The sequence below is a fragment of the Anolis carolinensis genome, chromosome 6 (assembly GCF_035594765.1).
Source record: "Anolis carolinensis isolate JA03-04 chromosome 6, rAnoCar3.1.pri, whole genome shotgun sequence".
Classification (NCBI taxonomy): Eukaryota; Metazoa; Chordata; class Lepidosauria; order Squamata; family Dactyloidae; genus Anolis; species Anolis carolinensis.
Window position 1 is genome coordinate 118,541,482 of NC_085846.1, and position 23,288 is coordinate 118,564,769.

At 45.2% G+C, this 23,288-nt stretch overlaps 1 protein-coding gene across 17 annotated transcripts in view; it reads left to right on the forward strand.

The window, feature by feature from the left end:
* Nucleotides 1-23,288, forward strand: part of LOC100556014 (serine/arginine repetitive matrix protein 2) — a 170,187-nt gene that overhangs the window by 50,825 nt on the left and 96,074 nt on the right. For all 17 annotated transcript variants that reach the window (XM_062984494.1, XM_062984507.1, XM_062984503.1 and 14 more), the window contains one exon: nt 13,272-13,539. In XM_062984494.1, coding sequence (XP_062840564.1) covers nt 13,299-13,539 — 241 coding nt within the window. In that variant the 5' untranslated portion in view covers nt 13,272-13,298. The remainder of the gene's footprint in view (nt 1-13,271; nt 13,540-23,288) is intronic.

Consider the following 23,288-nt stretch of genomic DNA (forward strand, 5'->3'; position numbering starts at 1 on the left):
TCATTTCCTCAATTTCTTGGAGAAGGCCTTCTTATTGAAACTGAAAAGGGAACGTTGAACTTTGATTTGGTGTGAAGTATAAACAAATGTGGAGCTGCTGATTCTTCATTCCAGTGAAACCTTTGCTGAACTATGGAGATTGGTAGATCTTTTCAGTGTTTTATTTCACGAAACATGAATAGGGAGTGGAAAGAGATTCACACAAGATTTGGGCTCTGTGGTCTGGAGGTCCTCAAGAAGCCTCTAAGACCATTTGGACTTCATTTATTTATTTATTTATTTACAGCATTTATATTCCGCCTTTCTCACCCCGAAGGGGACTCAGGGCGGATCACATTACACATATTAGGCAAACATTCAATGCCTTTTAACATAGGACAAAGACAACAACATAGCTCCGAGCGGGCCTCGAACTTATGACCTCCTGGTCAGTGATTCATTACAGTTAATTGCACTGGCTTGCTTTCCCGTCTGCGCCACAGCCCCAGGCCACAGCCCCATAGTCCAAAGCACATCATAGTGGATAGGCTTCGCTTGTTGAGACTTATTTCCAGAGCTTTTATTGTTGCTGCTGCTTCCTTCAGCTCAGTTCTGACTTATGGCAATCCTAAAATGAACCTATTACAGGGCTTTCTTGGGAAGATTTGTTCAGAGGCTTTTGCCTTTGCCTCTCCCGTTAGGTTGAGAGAGTGTGGCTTGGCCAAGGTCAATGGTGGGTTTGCACGACCATAAAGGGATTCAAACCGTGATCTCCAGAGTTGTAGTTCAGTGCATGATGCTGGAGATGGGGCATCAATGCGCAAAGTGTAGCCCTCCATGGGTCAGTGGACTGCAGCTCCTAGCATCTCTCACGCTGGCTGTACTCTGGCCAAGGCTGCTGGGTGTTGTGGTCCCTCAGTCAGTGCCTTCCCTTTGGGCCAATGCAAGTCAGAAGTTCACCTCCTTTCAACATGTACTCTTTTCTTGGCTTTAGTAAGTGAGATGTTTGGGAAACTGAATTCAAGACTGATCTTTTCTTCCAAGATTCTTTTGTACAAACTGCATGCATTTCCTTTTAACCCAAGATTTAATACGCTCTGCGTTAAAATCCTTATTTTTAGTTGCTGACACGACATTTCTAGAGGCTGGACGCTCCCTCCGCCCACTGGCGCTGGGAGATACGGCTTGTGAGAAAGATAATATGGCTGCAATAAATCCCCGAACTGTATTTCTTGCCTCTGCCTTTTTTCATGAAGCTCTCGTGCAGATCGTTTTACAAAACTTAACACGGGAAATGTAGCTGTTTGCCCTTTTTTTGTCCTGCCTTGATTAGGAAGTTCATCTCCAGTGCATTGCAGCTTAATGAGCTGTCACTGGGGCAGGGAAACATAATTGATTCTGTTTTTAAAAAATGAGCTGACTTCCTTAAACACCATAATAAAACCACTTCCTGAACTGATTTTAAAATTTGCTTGGGCCAGATGCAGTTTGAGACCTTTTTGGCTAGCCGCCTCCTTTGCGTTCTGGCAGCAATTTGTTAGGCCCAATCCTGTGCCATCTGAAATGTGGGAAGGGAGATCCGTTGTAAGATATGCCCAATTTTGCACTGTTTGCTATGGGGTGGACAACTTTAAAAAAAAACCCAGATCATGACACATCAGGATCATTAATCAGAGCCCAGGTAGGAAGCGGAAGTGGTAACTTCCCAGGCGTCTGAAAGAGCGGAAATGGTTCAGAGCGGAGGGGGCCGGAGGAAACAATAGCGTTTCCAGCTGTAGCCGTGTTGAGCGCTTATCCCAATGGACTACATTACAGCTGCATGCAATGAAAAACATATTTCTAAAACAATGAGATATGGGGATATGGGGGTTGTTTTGCATGGGATTTCTTAGTCTCTTTTGCGGGCGGCCCCACGCCAGGTTTAGGAGAGGTTTGCACATTTGCTAAAACACTTAAAAGCTGCACATAGTTGTCAGCGATAGGCTCTCTCTGCATTACAGCTTTTCATTTTCTTCCCAAGAGTGCCGTATATAACCATGCATAAGTTGACCTCATGTATCAACCGAGAGTAAGTTTTGAGGCCAAAATTAAGGATTCTGATGTCACCTATGGATAAGTCAGGGGTCATTGTGTGGACAGAGGAAAGTGACCAGCTGCCCACAGCCACCATCACTCCCCCGCTCCCAGGTGCTCACTCAGAAAGGCCAGAGATGGAGTCATGGTGGAAAGAGTAGAGGAGCTCTGTGCTCCTTTTAGGATCTCATGGGATGGATTTCGCTCTTGTCTTTCTGGTCAGAGAAGAGGATGGTTCCTTTTGCAATAAGAATTAAGATATAGTACTTATATTGGTCTGAGGATAAGTTGACTCAAGTATTTGGCTCAATGTTTGGACTAACATTTCTTGACTGAGTATATAGATACAGGGATTGAGTTCTGACCTACTGAGTTGTTTTGCCTGTTTGGTCTTGTAGAATGCTGGCCTTGTAGATGAAGAGTGGTACAAGAATGGAAGCCCTGTCCCTAAACCCTGTGGGGCTGGCCCATTCCTCTAACAGAAACTTCCCAAGGGATCTTTACATACATTTATTTGCAGTCCTAAAGAAGGTTAGACTTATGGGGCAGGTGGGGCCTCCATATTCACCCCCAGTATTAATCCGGGCTTTGAAGGAGCTCTCCAAGGTGCTGAGCTCAGTCCCTGTCTAGGTAGAACACCTTGCTTAAGATAAAAATGAAAGTCTTGTTTGGGGAATGGGCTCTTTCTGCTTTTTTCAACCATAGGAGCTCAGTTCTTGCTGCAGGGCCGAGTGTCCCAGCCTCCTCCTGCGGATTCACTCCAGAAGCCAAAGGTGTCCGCTTCCACCTGCCTCCCTCTCATAGACAAAGGGATTTTGTTTGTCCATAAGCCTCTGGTAAACAAGTGAACTAAGCAGGCCTCTTTCCCACTGAGCCCTCTTCACCTCAGGGCACCTCCTTGGTAGGTGTGCAAGTACCTGCCTTGTGGAGGAGAATCCTGTCAAGGTGGATTAGCCTTTTCAGGTTCCCAGCCGCGCTCTCCTTGATCGCTGGCTGCAAAGGATGGCCTTTGCTCATGGGGTTTGCTATCATCTTTCATTGGCCATGGGGCCTGTCAGCAAGTCTAATGGGGTCTCTGGGGGGGGGGGGGGGGAGGGAGGGAGAGGCAGGGCCTTTTGAGCAATGCCTTCTGACCCATCAAAGGAACCAGGTGTCTTCCTGTCTTCTAGTTTCCATTTCCATGGGACTGTCAGCAGGGATTCATCAGCAGCACCTGCAACGTGACTCCACCGTGTTGGGAAAGCAAAGGGCCCTTTAGATGGGGCAAATGTCTCTGAAGGTAGTTGGAAATTTGTTCATTGTCGTGGCTCTCTTTGTTTTAAATAAAAGATATCTACCCTGTTTCCCCTAAAATAAGACATCCCCAGAAAATAAGACCTAGTAGAGGTTTTGCTGAATTGCTAAATATAAGGCCTCCCCCGAAAGTAAGACCTAGCAAAGTTTTTGTTTGGAAACATGCTTACCAAACAGAACACCAGAGCATGCAGGATCGGTAAATGTACGTACCATAGAGTGTTGTACATGGAAATATTGGTAGTAACAAGAAATTCTTGATAGGATTCACAGTTTGTCTGGTTATGCTGGTTTGTGATGACAACTACTGCACAGTATATAATAAATGTTACATTTTTTGTTCAAGAATAAATGTGAATTTTTCTTCATGGAAAAATAAGACACCCCCTGAAAATAAGACCTAGCTCATCTTTGGGAGCAAAAATTAATATAAGACACTGTCCTATTTTCGGGGAAATACGGTAGAATATCCACTGGCGGTTTGAAGCACTAGCTGATATATTTTAGTCCTACCTTTTAGTCCCAAGATACACCAGGGCAGAAAAATTCTATTTTTCTTCTTTCTCTCCACTTCACTCTTTTTAAAAGAGCACTTTTGCACAATATTTGTGCCCTTTATCTGCAGAGCCAGTACCCACTGTTCCACTTACCCACACATATTATCTTTAGGAATTTGCCTGGTCCTCTAGGAGATTTTATGGTATGCTTCTGCTGGAAATTGTTCATTTCAATAGAGATTATACATGGTTTCCTTTTTCCTTGGCAAGTTCAGGATCATACCACCATGTTGTATTGTTAAAACTCTCCTTAAGAAATCAAACAAAATAATCCTGCTTGTTCTTACTGTTGCTGGAAGGCTTACATTCCAAGGATGGAAAAACTATTCACTCTCTGCTTGAGCTGTGCACAACTGCATGGTCAGCTGATACCATTTTTTTTGTTTTTGTTTTTGTTTTGTTCATTAATGCTCGGACCAAAGGACATTTGCATTCACACAGATTTTAAAAAGCTGTGGAGATGGACAAGACTTACATATTTCAATGCATAAGTCTTGTCCATCTCCCTAGCTTTGCCTTCTCTTCCTGTTCTTTCCCTCCTTTCATACTTAAAGAAGTCAAAGGTTTGCTGTAGCGCTGTGTGGCACTCCGTGGGCTCTATGTTCTTCTAGTTGTGTCGGCCCCAGTCTTGAGAGAAAGTACAAAATAGCAGGTGGGCCTGTCCTTTTGGCCATTTGCGGAAGATGTGCAGGCGAGGAAGAAGTTGGTGTGGCAGCCTTTTAAGTCAGTTGAATGGCATCAAGAGGAGTTGTGATAAGATATTTTTGGAAACAAGACAGAATGCAACCCAGTCTGTTACTGACAGGTCAAACCAGATCTTGATCAAAGGCTTACCACTGATGGAATGTATAAAAAACGAAGGAGTCCTCCCAGTATTTCCCATTCTGAGCATATGACTCACTCTTATATAGTTCACCTGTTTGTGAAACAAATGCACTAAGTTAGATTTAACCCCAATTTATTTGAAAATTTCCATTTTGGTGAGTTCTTTGTGCCTTTAAAAATGAGTGTACTGGTTATTTGAACGCTCTGTACTGATTCAGAGCAATGGGGCCCAAAGCCTGCTTTCTTCCCGTTGCCAGCCAGGGGCCTCTGGGAAACCTGGAAAGAGGACATGAAGGCAGCATCATCCTACTTCTCATGTTCCTTAGCAGTATTTGGTATTTAGAGGTCTATCCTTTTCATGCAAAGCGCTCTACCAAGCCTCTGAGATGCTGTCCCTCTCTGTGTTATTTTGATTTGGTTTTTACTCTCCCAGATGCTCCCATCTGCCTCCATTGTTGGAGACAATGAACATATTGTCACCATGACAGCTGTTGTTATTATTGTGGTTGTTGTCTGCATTTTCCTCTAAATTGAGATTCAAAGTGGCTATTGATAGCCATGCGATTTAGGGAGCTGTCTTCTCCCAAGACGGTCATTGGGTCCATCTTAGCCAAGCATGTATAAACTGGCTGTTAGGAATTGCGGGAGTTGAAGTCCAAAACATTTGGAGTGTGGGCCCAAGTTTGCCCATACCTGTTATGCCAGATTGCCGTGATGGAGCACATTCACTTGGTATGGGCAAAGTATGGCCTGTTGTATTGAAATGACTGAGTGGCATGAGACTGGGATATCCAAACTGTGGAGTATAGGACTACAAAATCAGGTGGAAGCAACTGGGAGAGTAAAATACTGTACCACAGAGGCAGAAGGCATCACAGTGGCTTGGTAGAGCACTTGATATCAAAAGGATATCCTATTAATTTCCCAACAGACCAAACTGGAGGCAGCACTTCAGACACTGAAAGGACACTACCATAGGCCCCACCAGGAAGGGAAGGACCCCTTAAAAAAGATATTTAAAGAAACTCTTAGGAGCTGAGTTAGATTGGTGGAGGTTTGCAGTGGAGGTATGGTTGGATATATAGCATTTGATGTTGGAAAGGGCAACCTTCTTCAAGCTTTCTCAAGCAATGTTTATCTATGATCATGTTGCTTACTGTTCCTGTATGTATGTTCTGGCAGCTTCCTTTACTCTATGGTTTCTGAGAAGTTATAAAAGGTGCTGCAGACTACATGCTCTTTTTCTCTTCTTTTGAGTATATGACATGTTGATAGCTGTTTAGTTGCAAGAGGGATGCCCTGGCCGGATGGCACAGGGAACCACCTCAAAGATATTTGAAACTGGACTAATAAGTTTTTGTACCTGTGTATGCTGATCACATGAAAATTGTGGTTAAACCAAATATGTTATTTCCATCAAAGTCTACTTTGTCTCTGGAGTGCATGATATAAAACAAGTTGTTTTAAGGGAGAGTATTTTTTGAGCACTGGAAGAAAAACACTTCTCTGAGATCGCCAGGAACGGGGGTGGGGAATGTGTCTCGCCAGGTGTTGCTGGATTCGGGTCTTCATAAGCCTTGCCCGGCATAGGTAATGATGAAGCGTAATGGCCGCCTTGAGTCCCCCCTCGGAGGTGATAAGGGTGGGATATAAATGCTTGTAATGAATAAATAAATAAATGATGGGAATTGTGATCCCCCAGTGCCTAGAGGTTTGCTTATTCAAAGATTGCCATCTGCAGACCTTGGCCGCTAAGTAGAATGAAAAGAAACCAATTTTCTGCAGCTAGTATTCTATTGAGGCAGCAGGAATAAAAAAACACACACACACAAATAGATTTTCTTTCCTTGCTGGCATGCAGATGCAGCATGATTTAATCAATAAATTTATCCGCAGTTAACTGGACACTTGGGAACCCTCAAATATTGAATGGAGGTAAACCAAAACAGCCTCCCTCCTTGGCCTTGATTCCTTCTCTTACGCTGCCTCTTCATTAAGCCATGCTATCTCCCAATTGTTAGTGAACTGGCAGAGTAGTGGGAGGAACCCTCCTATTTTTCAGGAGGTTTAGATAATTTTATCAATTGTACCCTTCTCACCTTTAGATGCCTCTGGGCAAAATGTTGGGTTTCACGGCTGAACAGCCCAGAATCCCACACAGCTCCCCTTGTAGTCTTTGGACAGGTAACTGTCCCAGTATTCCTAAGAATGGCTGGATAATTAATAGGGATACTTCAAAGGCATTCCTAAGCTAGCAAGAATGTTTTTCTTTGTGAGTGTGTAGGTTTGTTGTTGGTAATTCTTCCAACCATATCAGTTGGAAGAATGCAGCTCTTCTAAGTTCTCGCTGTTTCAAGCCTTGCATGGAGATGCTGGGAGCAGTTCTTGGAGATGACATGAGTGTTTTAATAGTCAGGCCATATTGCAAGCATTCTTGGTTATTTGGAAGGTCAGAATCACTAGAGGCTATTGAAATCCCATCTGGATTACTAGGCAAAACCTTTTGGGGTCAGTGGAATGGAAATTTGACTTCTGTTTCTGACATCTGCTGCAATTATTGCTTGTCTAGTCCCAGTGTCATGGCCTGAGTGTTGGCTTTGAGCTCTGGGAGGCCAAGGTTTGAATCCTGCTCAGCCATGAAACCCACTGGATGATCCTGGGCAGGTCAGTGGTTGCAAATCACCTCCAAATAAATCTTACCAAGAAGATACAAGTCCTGAAGTCACATAACAACAACACACTAGAGAAGCCAAGTTGGTGGCTTTATTTGCTAGCCAGTGGCACAGATCCATCAGGGACCCAAGGCTTGTAAATTTGTAAATTAGTTGGACTTCGCCTTTTACCAGGATACACTTTGTGCTGTACCAACTTGCTGGGTTTCCTGTACCATCACAAATGTCTGTTAAAAGGTGCATTATGATATAAAATTAATGAGCCCATGCTTTTCCACTTCCAATTGGCAGTGCTGATGCTGCAGAAAACCCTTAATGCGCCTTTGCAGAGAAGAACATGCAGGTTGCAGATTTGTCAACGATGCTTTCAGTTCTGCCATACTGCTGGATGTACAGAATTTGGGGATGAAAATAACTATTGTGAAGGGGTTCCCAATTATCCAAGTTATAGGCATATCCTATAGACATCATTCCACCATGTCTCCTAAATCATCCCCCCCCCCCCCCAGGACTAACTGCCACTCGGGGCCAGAGTGAAGAAGAGGGCCAGGAAGGCATCATTCCACCATGTCTCCTGTGTCAATATAATAATATAATACTCATAATATGCTATACTAATAATATAATATATTATATCAATATATAATATTGATAATAATATTATAATGTAGTACAATATAATAATACACTATTATAATTGTATATGTTACATGTAATATTACTAATAATATTGCAATATAGTGTTACAGTACGGTATAATAATATATAATGCTTATATTGTGCTATGCTAATAAGATAATATATTGTATGTACATATAACTTGTAAGCTACCCTGAGTCCCCTTCGGGGTGACAAGGGCAGGATATAAATGTCGCTAATAAATAATAATAATAAAATATCCTATTTTTTACCTGACTTTGATTTTAGATTTGGTTTTACTTTGTTAGTCATGTTTAGCTTGTAAACTGAACTGTGTCTTCTCAGTTGATTGTATGTTAAGGAAATGGAGTTTGTATGTATAACATCTGCAAAGATGTGCATCATTCCCTTGCTCTAGAAGGGCCTACATTGAATTGTTTCTCTGTCTCCAAAAAGGAAAACAAGACACGCGGGTGTGGCTGTGCTTGGTATTTTGAGGGTTGAGCCCTCAAAGACAGGGGACTGTGTGGCCTTGCAGACGTTATTGAACTTCCAGTTCATCACATTCCTCGCTGTCCACTGTGTTGAATGCGGCCAATGGGAACCGCAGCCCTTCAACATCAGAAAGGGGGGTTGGACAATTTGCAGCCTTCCTCCAGGAGCCTCCATGCATCAGACACTGCAATCTCTGCTAGTTCTGGCGAGTTTGGGAAGAATGGTGTGTCTGAATTCCTGCACTTAGGTGAGGTCTGTACAAAGGGAGGGCTTGGTTTGGATCTGGTTACCGTGTCAATCCAGACCTCTGGCTGATCCTTGGGGTTAGAAAGGACCGTTTGTGTTTTAAATTAGTATTTTAATTGGATTGATTTATGCTTTTTTTACCCCAGCGGTTGTGTTTTATCTTAAGCCACTTTGGGCCCCATGATGGGAAAAAGGTACAATATAATTAGATCAGACCAGTCGATCAATATGGATATTTGAGGTGTTCTCTTTTGAAACGACACACTTTGGGCCCCATGATGGGAAAAAGGTACAATATAATTAGATCAGACCAGTCGATCAATATGGATATTTGAGGTGTTCTCTTTTGAAACGACATGCTGGCAGATTTGATAGACATGGGGTCTTTCTAAAAATGGAAGGGGATGCCTTCCAAGGCTTCACTCTTTCCTCTAGGATGATGCCACTCTGCAAAGGGGCTCTTGGCCCCAAAATAAGGGGAGTTTCCTTCAGGAAGGGAACAGCCCTGGGCTGGGAGGGGATTGTCCTTTGGCACGCATTGAAGGGGGAAGGAGCTAAACCTCCCTCTCTGTGGTCTCTTCCCAAATCTGATTGAGACCCCCTGCAGGGGCTGCTTACGGCTTTAAAGGGATACAGCTCCCGGCCATATGTAATGTTTGCCTTTAAAGCCTCCTTGGATGCCAATCTGATTTACTCCTGAAACACACACAAATCCCAGAGGAGGGTCTTGCCCAGGGATCCAGCCTAAACTTCTTTTGCAGCAGCTGAAATTCAGGAATCCGTTTTCATATTTCTTTGTGTGTGTGTGTGAGAGAGAAAGCGTAGACTTCATCTTTGGGGGCCTTTTGGGCCTGAGAGAGCCTGCCACACCCCCGTCCCCTCTCCGTTCTTTGTCACACTCCCGGTTCTTCATTCTCAGTTAAGCTAAACAGAAATGTGTCTGGTTTCTTCCATCCTTGCTCGGTCTGTTAGTCATTCTTTAGGCATCCCGGGCAAGCAGACCGCACAGCCTCTGACAGAGAAGCATTTTTTTTTTTACAAAAACCCTTTCCTCCTCTAACTATAAGGTAGTTTTCAAAAAGCAGTGATGACCTTGGAAGATGGAGGGGGAGGGCTGGGGAGGTAGACTTTAATGGTTGCCCCAGCAAGTCTGATAAAGCTTTTGCTGGGAAAAGAGCTGAATGTGCCTAAAGCTGCACATGTCTTCCCGCAACAAGCAAAGTAAACCGCAGTTGCCGCAAAAATTGAAATTATGAGAGCTATGTAGGTTGGTGAAAGCAAACGGCCTCCCTGGGTGCATTTTGGAAGCCGCTTTCAACTTTTAAAAATCCATACTTGTTATTAGATTATTGAACACATATGTAGACACATAAACAAATTTCACAGTAATACATAACAAAGTACCACAAAAAACATATATCCCCACCATCTGTAATAGGCATGGGCAAACTTTGGACCTCCTTGGGTTTTGGACTTCAACTCCCACAATTCCTGACAGCCTCAGGCCCCTTACTTTTTCCCCTCAACCGCTTAAATGGTTGAGGGGAAAAAGGAAAGGGCCTGAGGCTTTTAGGAATTGTGGGAGTTGAAGTCCAAAACCCCAGGAGGTCCAAAATTTGCCCATACCTGATCTATAAACACAGACATACATGCATATATCACTGACATTGATTTACCATTTTTCGGTCTGAAATATGCTGAGCTGTAGTCAGTCCTACACATTTGCTGCGTTTAGGGGCACTTGGAACCTCTAAGTTCTCCAGCACAACTCTTCTGGAAGTTGACCATAGAATCACATGGGAGGACCTTCAAATGACTAGATAAGTGTTCTCTCTAGGAATTCCTGGGTCCTCCAGCACCACTTTATGGCAGAAGTTGTAAGGGGGGACCTAGAGATTCTGAGAGAGAATACATCAATCAAATCAGCAAAAATGAAATCCACAGATGTGGAGGGGCTTATTGTACTCCCTTTTTTTGTGGTGTAAGGATTTCTTCCAATTCTGTCCATGTTACCGTGTTTCACCAAATCTAAGGAGCCACCTAATATAAGGCATACTCTTATTTTTAAGCTTTGATTTTAAGAAAAAAACCCAATTTTCTTGAACTATTTTTTAGAATTTCCTCTGTGTACACATTGCTTCCCCCCTCCCAATACAGCTTTGTAGCACAGTCTTTCCTATAGGGTGAGGAGGAGCGTGAATAAGTCTTCTTGACTGCACGAGTCTATTTTCCTAGGTCTGTGGATCCCTTGGGGAGGCAGTGGAAGCAGGGAGCAGTGCTTAGCTCAGACAAATGGTAAACAGCCTTCTGGCTGAGGACAAAATTGTGGGGTCTAGCAGAGCTGTTTGGGGCTGGGGCCTTTTCTCCTGCTCCTTCTCCTTCTCCTCCTCTCTCAGAGATAAGAAAAAACCTAGCACTGGAGAATCTAAAGCACCATCGAATCTAAGGCACACCCAGTTTTTGAAGCCCCGTAAACAGGGGAGACTAGGACTATAGATTCAATGAAATATGGTATTTCTTCCTTTGGTGCCAATATTGTTCAGGAGCACCCTGACTTTGTTATCTGTGGGACACTGCTGAAGTTGTCCTGGCTTGTGTTTGCTCTCCTTCCTGGACTGTCTCTGCCTGCAAAGCCCCAGGAGCAAAAAAGTCCCTTCTGCTGGGGATTACCAGAGCCCTCCCTCCTTTTGTGCCAGCTTTTAATAGCTGCTCATGAGAAGACTTTTGACCTGTTTCCTTGCCCCTCTGTGACTCCATGGCGCTTAACTTCTCCCATCTGCAGCACATGGGATGGGAAAGGTAGCTCATATGTGGGACCCAAGGTCGAAAACGTCCCTTGAAAGCATGCCAGTTATTTTTCGCAACTGGGAGACATGGGAAGTGATGAATGAGCCTGAGAAATTGGTTTATGACATGCCTTTCACCTCCAAAGGTATGGGGATAATCCAAGGCCATGTTGGGGCTGTAAGTAGGTCTTTAAAGAGGGGAACAGGGACAGGGCTTTCCTCCCTGTGTAAATAATGGCAAGGACTTCTTTTTTAAAAAGGGGAAGAGGCTACTGCCATGCGCGGAGTCATCTGAGGTCAGAAACGTGCCACAGGCTCTCTCTCCTCTACGGAGAGGATAAACAAGCCTTGCAGTGATTGAAGGATATACATCCCTCGTTATGTAAAGAATAATCTCTATAAGGGAAGCCTCAGCAGATGGGGAGCGCTACCCCCCCCCCCCCCCCGGGGGGGGCAGGTTTGGCTTCGGTTTTGTGGCCGAAATAGAACCACCTGAGGACTTGTAGCATTCAACTGGGAGGGAATTAGGTTTAAGATTTATCCTTCGACAACTCTTCAGTGTTTCCAGGGCTTTCTGCAAAGTCAGAATATCGCAGTGACATTTCAGTGGTAAAGCATCATGAAGCCACTCATGAAAATTACAGGGTTATGTTGCATTCGGGACACCAATGTAACCAATCCAGTGATATAGCTTCAACTATCTGTCCTCAAAAGGTAGTTAGGTGGTTTGTTCAAAATAGAGAAAGTTGTGTTCTTCATCAGGGAGCTTGCAAGTTTTGCCTAAGATTCCTGTTTGTTGCACAGATTCCTTATCTGGAATTCCAAAACAGTCCAAAACTATCCACCTGGGTGGCTGAGGTGTGTTCTGATGGTTCAGTGTACACAAGCTTTGTTCCAGGCACAAAACTATTGGAAATATTGTGTATCAAATGACTTTCATTCTATGTGTGTAATGTGTAACTTAAATGGATTTTGTGTTCAGACTTAGGTCCCATCTGTAAAGTTATCTCATGTATAGTAGAGTCTCACTTATCCAACATAAACGGGCCGGCAGAATGTTGGATAAGCGAATATGTTGGATAATAAGGAGGGATTAAGGAAAAGCCTATTAAACATCAAATTAGGTTATGATTTTACAAATTAAGCACCAAAACATCATGTTTAACAACAAATTTGACAGAAAAAGTAGTTCAATACGCAGTAATGCTATGTAGTAATTACTGTATTTATGAATTTAGTACCAAAACATCACAATGTATTGAAAACATTAACTACAAAAACATTGACTACTAAAAGGCAGACTGCCTTGGATAATCCAGAACGTTGGATAAGCGAATGTTGGATAAGTGAGACTCTACTGTATATGCAAATACATATGGGAGCATTTTGGCCATGTTTTCGTCATTCTTTGGGCCAATTTTGGCACAGGAAAAGTCTTTTTTGAAACTGGAAGTGCCTTCTATTCTCTTCCTGTTGTTTAAAAAAAGGCTTAAAATGGCTCCAGGCAGCTGGAAACAGGGTTAAAAGCCTAGAAGGAGTTTGGAAATATTTCTGGGGTGCTTTGGGGTGCATTTCTCTAAGGTCTCCCACAGTTGCCCCCCCCCCCCCAAGACCTACTGCAAGCACATCTTCCCCAACGTCAGTCACCTTCTTATTGCCCTGCCTTTGTCTGCCTAAGAGTCCTGCTTTTTTGTCGTCTTTTGCAGCTTTCAGGCCCGGAGAGGTGCTGAGCCATGGCTGACTTTGACCACAACCTCAGCCTCGCGGACGCCCTGACGGAGCCCCCTCCACAGATCGAGGAGGAAGTGAAACGTGATTTCATGGCCACTCTGGAGGCAGAGAAGTTTGACGATGTGATCGGAGAGAAAGTGGACAAGACGGACTACGTCCCTCTTTTAGACGATGACGACCCCAAGGCCCCTGGGAGCCAGGAGGCGAAAGCCAAGCCCCACGCGGACAACGCCTCAGCAGATCGTAAGTGTCTCTGTGATCAAGGAGTAAGAGCCCTGGCCTTTGGTCCTGCCTTTTCCCTTGCATCCCCGGGCTTAAACCCTCTCCTGCTTTGAAACCAGTGCATTATGGGGAAAGCTGGAGCAGTGAATGGTGCAGGTGAGAGGCTGGGATTGGTTGGCTTTCCTTGTCATTCTGCAGAAGAATATGGAGGTGTGTATGTGCTGTACCCAGTGGACAAATGCTGCCCAGTGGAAACAGCAGGGTGTGAGGAGGGGGCCTGCTTTCTCGGGGGTTTCCAGGATGTGGGCTTATATATAAAAGCCCAGGAGTTGCAGGCTTGACTAGTGGCCTCTTCTGTTTTGAACTAATTAGCACCCCTCCATGATGGGGGCAGATGATGGACTGTGATGGACAGAACTCTTTGGCCTCTCAGTGGCTGAGCGTCATCCCTTGGCAGAGCCTGGTTTCGTGGGAGAATTCAGAGCTTTAGGGCATTTAGGATCTCCAGCATGCAGGAGCCTTTCATTATAACTAGAGCTTGGAAAAGTTCCTTCTTTAGACGACAGCTCCAAGAATCTCTTAAGCAGCATGGCCTTTTGGCATGTTCTCTACAGGATTCTTTAGTGCCAAAGATGTGACTTTTCCAAGCTTGGATATACCACTATCTTCTCAGACCTTAAACTACATGGCAGCTCCTTGGGAAAGGAGCAAGATCCGCAGCCCATCCTTCGTCATCCTGCCTGCCCTGGTCTGATTCCTGGGGCTGAGGCTCCGCTCGCCTCCTCTTTCCGCTCTCCCTGCAGCCCAGTTGCTTGGTGCCACGACAGATTCCTTCTCCTTCTCTGCCTGCCACTGAAACGGTTTGGGCATCTTCCGCTCGCTGCCTGTTGTCTCGGCTGTCACTCCTCCAGTCTGGCCTCCCACTCTGATTCCTCGCTGAGCGCTTCTTTCTCTCCATTGCTCAGCATGGGTTCCTGCACAGACTCCCCTCCCTTTTTTGTCCTCATTTGCTCCCTTTCAAGCTTTATGGGTGTGTGTCTGGAATTGGGATGGACGTTGTCCTGTCAGAGTCTGTTGACCCCTGCAAACATTCAGTTTGGGGCAGAGGAATGCCACCCAGAATGGATGCATCTAATGGAGAATTTCGCAGCAGACCCTCTGCTTAGTTTCTCTTTGCTCTCATCCACCTTTACAACAAGGTTGGCTGCTGCTTGTTGCTTTGCTCTATTCTGTACAAGGTGACTGACATAAATAAACCTCATACTAAGGATGGAATGCTTCACCCATTTTATTCTCAAAAGGAAAGCAAAAGTAATTTTAGCAATTTTCTTCTGCAAGGAAGTCACTAGAACTTATTCTGTCATGTCTTTCAATTCAGAACACAACATTTCTGCACAAGAATATTTTTTTTCTGTATTGAAAAAACTGTTGCTTTCACAGAACGTTCTCTTTTCTGCCCCAAATCCCAGATGTCAAATCATGAAGCTTCTTTCCAATTTAAGACTTTCTTTTTTGGGATATCCTGATACTAAAAAAGTGCATTTTGACCATTTTTTGCATATCACATATTCAATATTTTAATCCTTAAGCCAGCCATTAATCAGAATGGAGGCTGCCACTAAAAAAATCAGAAGTCTTGGACTTTGAAGAACAGCTATGAAGGAACTAGGCAAGATCCTGAAATGTAAACATATATAATAGAATACTAAGCTTAGGATTGTTCATGCCATCTCGTTTTCCACTTTGGTGTCTGACTGTGAAAGCTGGCGGGAGAAGGAAGCAGGTAGGAAGAAAATCAACCTTTTTGTGATTATAGACTGCTAAAAAAACCTAATAAATGGGTCATGGAAGAAAACAAGATTGAATGTTTTCTAGAAACCAAGATGACTAAGCTGAGGCTGTCCTACTTTGGCCCCATCATAAGAAGAGAGTATTCACTGGGAGGGATAGCAATGCTTGGCAAATGGAAAGCAGAGGAAAAGAGGAAAGCCAGTTTCCAGGTGGATGGATGGATTCCCTCAAGGAAGCCCCAATGGCTGCCCTGAGTCTACAAGGCTGGAGCAGGGCCCTTGGTGAGAGATAGCATGACTGGGAGGCCCCTCCATTCATGGGGGCATCATAAGTCCAGATTGACATGACAGCCGTTCTCAACAACAACAACAACAACAACAACAAGGCTATTCATTTTTACTGGCTTGTTTTCTTCCCCGTATCTAATTTCACGACTGTTTTAAGTAAGTAATAGTTCCCGGCCCTCCCCATGACTATCTGGAGCAGTTTCCTCTCTTCTGTTATGCAAGGCAGCTCCCCAGGCACCGTTCTGGAGAATCCTTGTTTATATAACAGCGATTTAAAAGTAAACTTGCATCATGTGTCAGGATGTGTAACTTGTCTCTTTCTAGCGGGCTTAACTTTATCACACCTGAAAACTCACCCATTGTCTGCCTCTGGGCAAGATGTCTGATGTTCACTCCCAAAATTAAAACAGATGGGGGGCCTGCGGGGATGGGGTTGGGAGATGATGATGGGGGATCGCAAGGGAGAGAGGCTCTGCAGGCTTTGGATGGGAGCACCTCCCTTGATCCCTCTCAAGGCTCTCAGCCCCTAAACGGAGCGCTCCTTCGCCTCCTCGCTCTCCTAGCCTTTGACAGGTCTTTACATTCTCCTTGCAGAGGCACTTTCTGCTTCCAAAACGTCAAGTTTATTGCCTCAGACACATCTGGGGTGCAAAAAGGAGACTCAAGTGAGGGTTCAGCGGCAGGCCAGTCAGGAGCCTCAAAGTCAGAGAGGGTTTTGAGTCCCATGGAAATCTTTCTCGGATGGATTGCAGTCCATGCTTCTCTGAAGCCCTGGGGCAGGACTAAGCGTCCTTTAAGTACATCTCCAGTTCTCCAGACAATGTCCCAGTGTTATGTATGCATATGTTCCTGGAGCAGGGGAGGAGATGAAGTGACTCTGTGGTGAGATTTGAACTGGGAGTTTAGGTTTGAATTGGCTCCTAATGCAGCCTCCAAGATGGTGTGCTTGGCTGTGGGGGTTTTATTTGGGGAGGGGGGGGGAAGCATTAATTACCATGTGTCACAATTTGTAGAAAGAGGGGGTTTTGTTTAAAAAAGGTTCTTTTTTACTACCATTCCCATCATCCCAGCCAGCATCTTCAGTGACCGGGGAATACTATGCCTCGCAATCCAAAGCTAGAAAATCCTTTGTCTTCCATGGAACTTGCCAGGTCGGATCCTGGATGCCCCTCCCCTCTCGTCAATATTATCAGAGGTGCCCATACCTGGGGGAATTGTTTTGAATGCCATTAGCAATGTTGTTGATGCTTTTTATTGTCAGGTCAGTGTCGATTTATGGCGGACATATGCATGTGAGGCCTCCCAAGTTCCCCCTTCATAATCTCCAGTCTTGCCCAGGTCTTGCAAAGTCAGGACAGATGCATTTCTTGGCTTGCCTCCTTCCTAACTGAGATGTGGTTTCCCTCTTTTTCTTCCTGCCTTCTCCTTTACCAAGCATGATGGTCTTTTCAAACAAGTCACATCATTTTGTGATATGTCTGAAGCATGGCAGCCTCAGTTTAGTTAGGATGAAGGCTTTAGTTCCCAAGTTCCATGTTTTAGGCCTTGGAAGCATCTTTGCTGCACTCTTGTGGGGTTTTGTTGTCTCAGTTGAGAGGATTTGAGTAGAGTTTCCTCCCAAACAAAAGGGAGGGCGTGCCTGAGATGTCCAGCGTGGGCCGGTCTTGCATGAGCCAAGGGCAGGGCTGGATGACCTCATTCCTTCCTTTAGAATCTCTTGGTTCTAAAGTCTTAGGAATACCTCTGGGCTCTGCTTTTCTTTCTGACTTGAGACAAGATGAGATCAGCAGTGAAAGAAAAAAACTGCTTCTAGGGGTGTAACTCTTTGGCTAGGCATTGCGGCTTCTAGGCCATGCCGTAATAAGTCTCCAGCATTGGGCCAGTAGCTCCTTTGTGGCCTCTCTGTTGGAATGCAATTTAGTTTTATTATTTTTGAAGACGTGAAAATGTTCCTTCTCAGGTGGGCTGCCATTATTCCCAGCCCCAGAGCTGCCTCAGGGCCTGACTCATATGAAGTGCCCATCCAGGGATGCCCTGCAGGTAGATCTGGGAAAGAGAGGCAAAAGCAAGGTAGGAGGCCTGCATCACAGGGTCCCCCCTGTCCCTGGTGCCTCTTTATATACAAAGGGTGAGTGCTTCTTCACTTCAAACACCAATTGATCCTTGTCCCTATCCCCATCAGGCCTTTGGGCCTTCTCTGAAGCCCCAAACCAGAACCGATGCGGCCGGTGCCTAATGGTCCTCTGGGAAGGTGGCTTCCTCAGTCCAATCTCCTTCTCTCCTGCCTGTAGTCTGTGAAATGTCAGTGTAGGCCAGGCATGGGCCAACTTCGGCCCCGGTAGGCTGTCAGGAACAGGGAAGTCCAAAAAACCTGGAGGGTCAAAGTTTGCCTATGCCTGGTGTAGGCCCTGGGCCCTTCCCTCATTCAGGAAAGGGCTGTGGCTGCCCAAAATCCCTGGGCCAGATTAGGCAGGCTTAAAGGCCGGCTCTGTGTGGACCCGGGTGAACTGCCTTAATACAGGCAGAGGGCTGGACCCAGGGAAAGCCTGTGAATGAAGCAGCCATCAATCAGGAATTGGCCTTAAACAAGAGCAATTTTGGCACCCCCCCCCTTTCAATTTGGATTGCATTTTTCCTCCACGAGGATAATAACAACTGGCAAGTTGGGTTTTTACCAAGTGGCTGAACATCGTAATTTGACAAGTTCCCCCTAATCCTCTTATTGCATCCTTTATGTAACGCCAGAGGGATTGCTTTGGGAGCTGGGGAAGCCTTGCATCTCCTCCTATCCTTCAGGCAACCGCTGCCAGGCACCCTGTTCTTCCTCCTCCTCCTTTTAAACTTCAAAATGTTTGGATTGATCCCTGAGGGAAGCCGTCTGGTTTGTGCCAAACTTTGAAAGGACAACTAGTAAATTTTCCACCAAATAGGTCTGTTTGAACTCTGGACCGACCCGAGGCAGTAGGCCTTTATGGTTTGTCACGGAAAGGGTGCCAGTTTTTCTCATTAAACAGTAAGCTGTGCATGAAGAAAGGCAGAGGCTGTGGAGAAGAAATGTCAAGCCTTTATATTGTTCCCACCCTGAAACAAACAATAGCAACAGAATGGGTTTTGTGGCTTCGGCCATCCAGGAGGAAGATTCACTTTTCTTCGCAGTCTAGTTTTATAAGAACCTTTCTGTTCCAGGCTTGTTAGTTGAACTGGATAATTGGATGCATAAAATGCTGTGGCGTCAGCAGAGGGTGCTGTCTGCATTCTCCTGGCAAAGGCAGCATCGCCCTTCTCAATGAAAGTGCAAAGCAAGGCCGCCACAGAAGACCAATAAGGAGAAGGAGAACAAGCCTGAAATGTCTCCTGGCCCCTTCCCCCTCATGTGGCAAGGCGGTGGGCTTTCTCTTTTGCAAATGACAGGCCAGCTTTGGAGGGAGACAATTTGGTTGTGATTGAGAGACATGGAACACGTTCAGGGGAAAAGGCAGGCAGGTAATCGCCAAGGAAGCCCACCTGGTGCAGGGCATCTACCTCTTGATCCAAATTAATAGACTCTCCAGTCTCCCAGGTTAAAAGTGCGATATACAGGGAATAAGGAAAACAAATGAGGATCTCAATGAGTTGTGGGATTCAGTTGTTGCGTTGGAGCCTGTTTGCCTAGATAAAGAAATGTGTGCATTCAGCCAAACACGCTCCGTCTCCATTTCACGGTGCTCTTCAAACAGGGTTTGGGAAAGAGCTGGGCACTTAACGTTAGGCATACAATTGTGGATAAATTTGTGATAACTGCTGTATGACGTAGGGGCATAATTGTGCCCCTGATACGAGGGAACCTGTCCTCTGGAGTGCGGGGTCTTCAGAACTGTCTATACCAGGCATGGGCAAACTTGGGCCCTCCAGGTGTTTTGGACTTCAACTCCCACAATTCCTAACAGCCGGTAGGCTGTTAGGAATTGTGGGAGTTGAAGTCCAAAACACCCGGAGGGCCCAAGTTTGCCTATGAATAACAAGAACAATCTGTCCACCCTGGCTACAAAGCTACTGACACAAATGCTAATGCTTTGTCAATGCTCTCCTGGAGTTGATCTCCCTTTGACAGCCGTGGCTCCGCTCTCGGTGCCTCCATCTCGTGGTTTCCAGGAGCCCAGAGCCAAAGCGAGTCAGCTTTTTGTCCCTCTAGAATGATCCTTGTTTTTTGGCTTCAGTTCATATCAACAAGTAGCAAACAAACCAGGCATCCATCAAGCGCTGGACCCTGCCTGGCTAATTCAGACTAAACATCTCTGTCCTGAATGGGTTTTTCAACAGAAGGCTCTCTCTTAGAAGACAAAGGCAACTGAGCACCTTGGGTGATATCTGGCAAAGCAGCTACTGAATTCCAAAACAGAAACTACTGAGCGAACTCATTTCCCTTACAAAAGGATCCTCATTTGTTTTCCTTTTTTCCTGTTCCCTATAGTTGAAATTGGTAGACTGGAGATTCTGTTAATTTGGATTAATAGGTTAGTACTCTGTTTTGATGTGAAGAAGCCTCAACACTTGTATTTGGAGCAGTTAGGGACAGAGGGAATCCTGTGGTACATATGCTCGTTGCCATGTTTCCTAGATTTGTGTCACTCAAGCGGTTCTATTTCCTGTCTGCATGGAAGGGTTCACATCCCCTTTCCTCCCAAAAGCCTTCAGTGTGTCTTTACTGCTCTGTGTTAGAGAAGGGCTTTTAACCTTGCTATTTATTGTGTTTGTGATTTGTGTTGTAGTGATTTGTCTTCTATGTTTAGTTATGATTAATTGTTGATATTATTTGTATTTTTAATTTATTATGTATTGTGTGGCATCGAATGGTTGCCGTCCATGATGTGAGCCGCTTTGAGTACCCATGGGGAGATGGGATGGGATACAAATGAAGTTTGATGATGATGATGATGATGATGAAGATGAAGGGAGCACTATGAATCTTCCCTGTCTTGTACATAGACACAGAGTCAGCAGTAGGTACTCTTTTGCCAAAGTTAGGTAACACAATCTAACTCTTTTATCTGAGATGTATTACCTGTGACAAGAAAAGTAAGCTTTTGCCTCTCTTTTTTTAACCTTACCAATACCCCCCTGTTTATTTTCTCTCTTGTTTCCTACCATAAGCTCATATATAGCACTGCATTTGCTGCACACTGCTCGGCTGTAGGTAGCAAATATTCCTACACGCTATACCTTTCCTTGTTCCTTTGTTCCCTTCCCCTTTTTGGTTTCACCCCTACAACTAGCATCTTCTCCGAGCCAGGGTTTGTGAGCTTAGTTATGTTTTTGAAAAATTGCATAAAAGCGAACATGGGAGGGATGCTTTGGCTTTCTTTTCAAGAAGTGACGGCATTTTCTTTGTAGGCCTGGGCACTCCTTCTCAGCACTTCCTCTCTGCTGCCTCCTTCAGTGGTTCTGTCACGGCCATCATGGCGGAAGGCGGGGGATAGTTGCTGAAACATCTGCCGGGGGATAGTTGCTGAAACATCTGCCGGAGCACACACACACACCCCCGGCCGGCCCCACAGCTATGTTCTCCTGCATGAAATCATGTGGCTGTGCCTATTGGGCGCACGCTGTGTTTCCATGGGTGGGGGAAGCGCGATTAGTCTTAATATATTGGCCCCATCCTCCTGGTGTAGGATTATCCCTTTTAGGGCATGGTGCTTTAAGGGGTTGTTTATATAAAAACAATCCTTTGATCCTTTAGCCAGATGTAAGTAGGATCTAATCATTTGGTCCAGGATTACTGACTTTGGGCATCTTGCTTTGTTTTAGGTTCTTAAAGAGTTTGTTTTTTAAAGGGAAAATCATTCGAAGAGTTTAGACAGATGTCTATGCATGTGTTTAGATGCTAGGTGTTTTGGATGGAAGTACGAATAGGGAACTCACATGCCACAAAATTGCAGATGTTAGAAGTAGAAATGGCAGCTTGTTCAGGTCTTGCAAGGGGGGGAGAGCATTGAGAAGCTCTGCAGGGGCACATCTGGCCCAGACTGCAGTTTTCCTGCTGATTTCCCTTTACCCAACATCTGTTCCCAGAGCCTTTGGGGTGGGGGGGGGGAGGCTTTGCTTCCTCACTTGTTTGCTGGAGGGGGCTCTTGCCAAGGGAAGGGAAACCTGTCAATCTGGGCAGCAGTGGCTCCATGAGTTGGTTCTGCATTTCGCCCTTCTTTGCTGCCTTTTGAAGAGCGCACAGCCCTTTGATGATGCCTCTTCAGTTCCGCTCCCAGATAAGCTGTTGTCATTTATACATCCGTGTTCCCAGATGCTGATGTGCAGAGAAGGGCAACCTCCTCCGCTGTTGGAATCGCTGGATTAAATCTTTACAGAGCCAGTTTTAAACTGTGTTTGTGTGTGTGGAGAAAGAGCTAATCTATGGATCTAGCTAATTTAAATGAGTGAAGTGGTAGCATTGCACTTTCAAGTGGTGCTGACAACGAGCGCATTATGTTGTTTCATAAATTAAATGCCTCAATGTCTTTGGGGGTAATGGTTTGCAGGTTGTGCATGAAAGGAGTACAGAAGTGTGTCTCCATTTTTCCAAAGTCCCGTTGTTATCCTAAAAACAGTTCAGGAGGTTGTGCGGAGCCTGAGTCCTAAAGCAACTCATTAAAACACCAACAACAGCTGATTGCCTAAAAAATGTACCCATCCAGACAAGGCCTTGCTCAGTCCTCACAATGGCTGCTTCCAAGGATGGGTTTTAGAAGATGCTTGCATGAGGAAGGCACATGTTTCAGACCGTCAGCTGCTGTTCTAGGGATCGGCAGAACTGGTTTCTTATTTTGCTTCTAGGGGTTGATTGAGCACCAGGCTGAATGGGATTTTACGGCAGATCTTCTAAATGGAGATCGTTCTGCGTTGGCTTGAGATTTAATTTTAGGCGTAATTTAATAATTGGTTGCAGAAGTGCTGCTTCATGGACTAAGCTGCATAACTACGATTGCATAGCCAGTGAATTGCAGCTGTGTTTTTGGGTGTCTCCCATTGTATCCCATTGTGCTATGGGACCCATGGCACTATGATCCCCATTGCTTGCACAGTGTTCCCGGAGGCCTGGCTTCTTTTCTTCTTCCGTCATGCGAATACGGACATTGTGCGTCATGATAACATAGTAATAACCTGTGGGGAGTGTGTGTCAAGAGAGAAATGGCCCCAGGCTGCCATTCAGTTGCCCTTTCAGCTAAGAGGGAATTTCTGTGAAGGTGCTCTTCTTGCTCTTCCCTTTCTCATATATCCCACTGCTGAGGAATAGGCAAGTGCCAATGCACTCTTCCACTGTGATGCTGGAGACTAGGAGGCCTTATAGAATCATAGAATAGTAGAGTTGGAAGAGACCTCATGGGCCATCCAGTCCAACCCCCTGCCAAGAAGCAGGAAATCGCATTTAAAGCATCCCCGACAGATGGCCATCCAGCCTCTGCTTAAAAGCCTCCAAAGAAGGAGCCTCCACCACAGTCTGGGGCAGAGAGTTCCACTGCCGAACAGCCCTCACTGTGAGGAAGTTCTTCCTAATGTTCAGGTGGAATCTCCTTTCCTGTAGTTTGAAGCCATTGTTCCGTGTCCTGGTCTGCAGAGCAGCAGAAAACAAGCTTGCTCCCTCCTCCCTAGGACTTCCCTTCACGTATTTGTACATGGCTATCATGTCTCCTCTCCGCCTTCTCTTCTGCAGGCTAAACACGC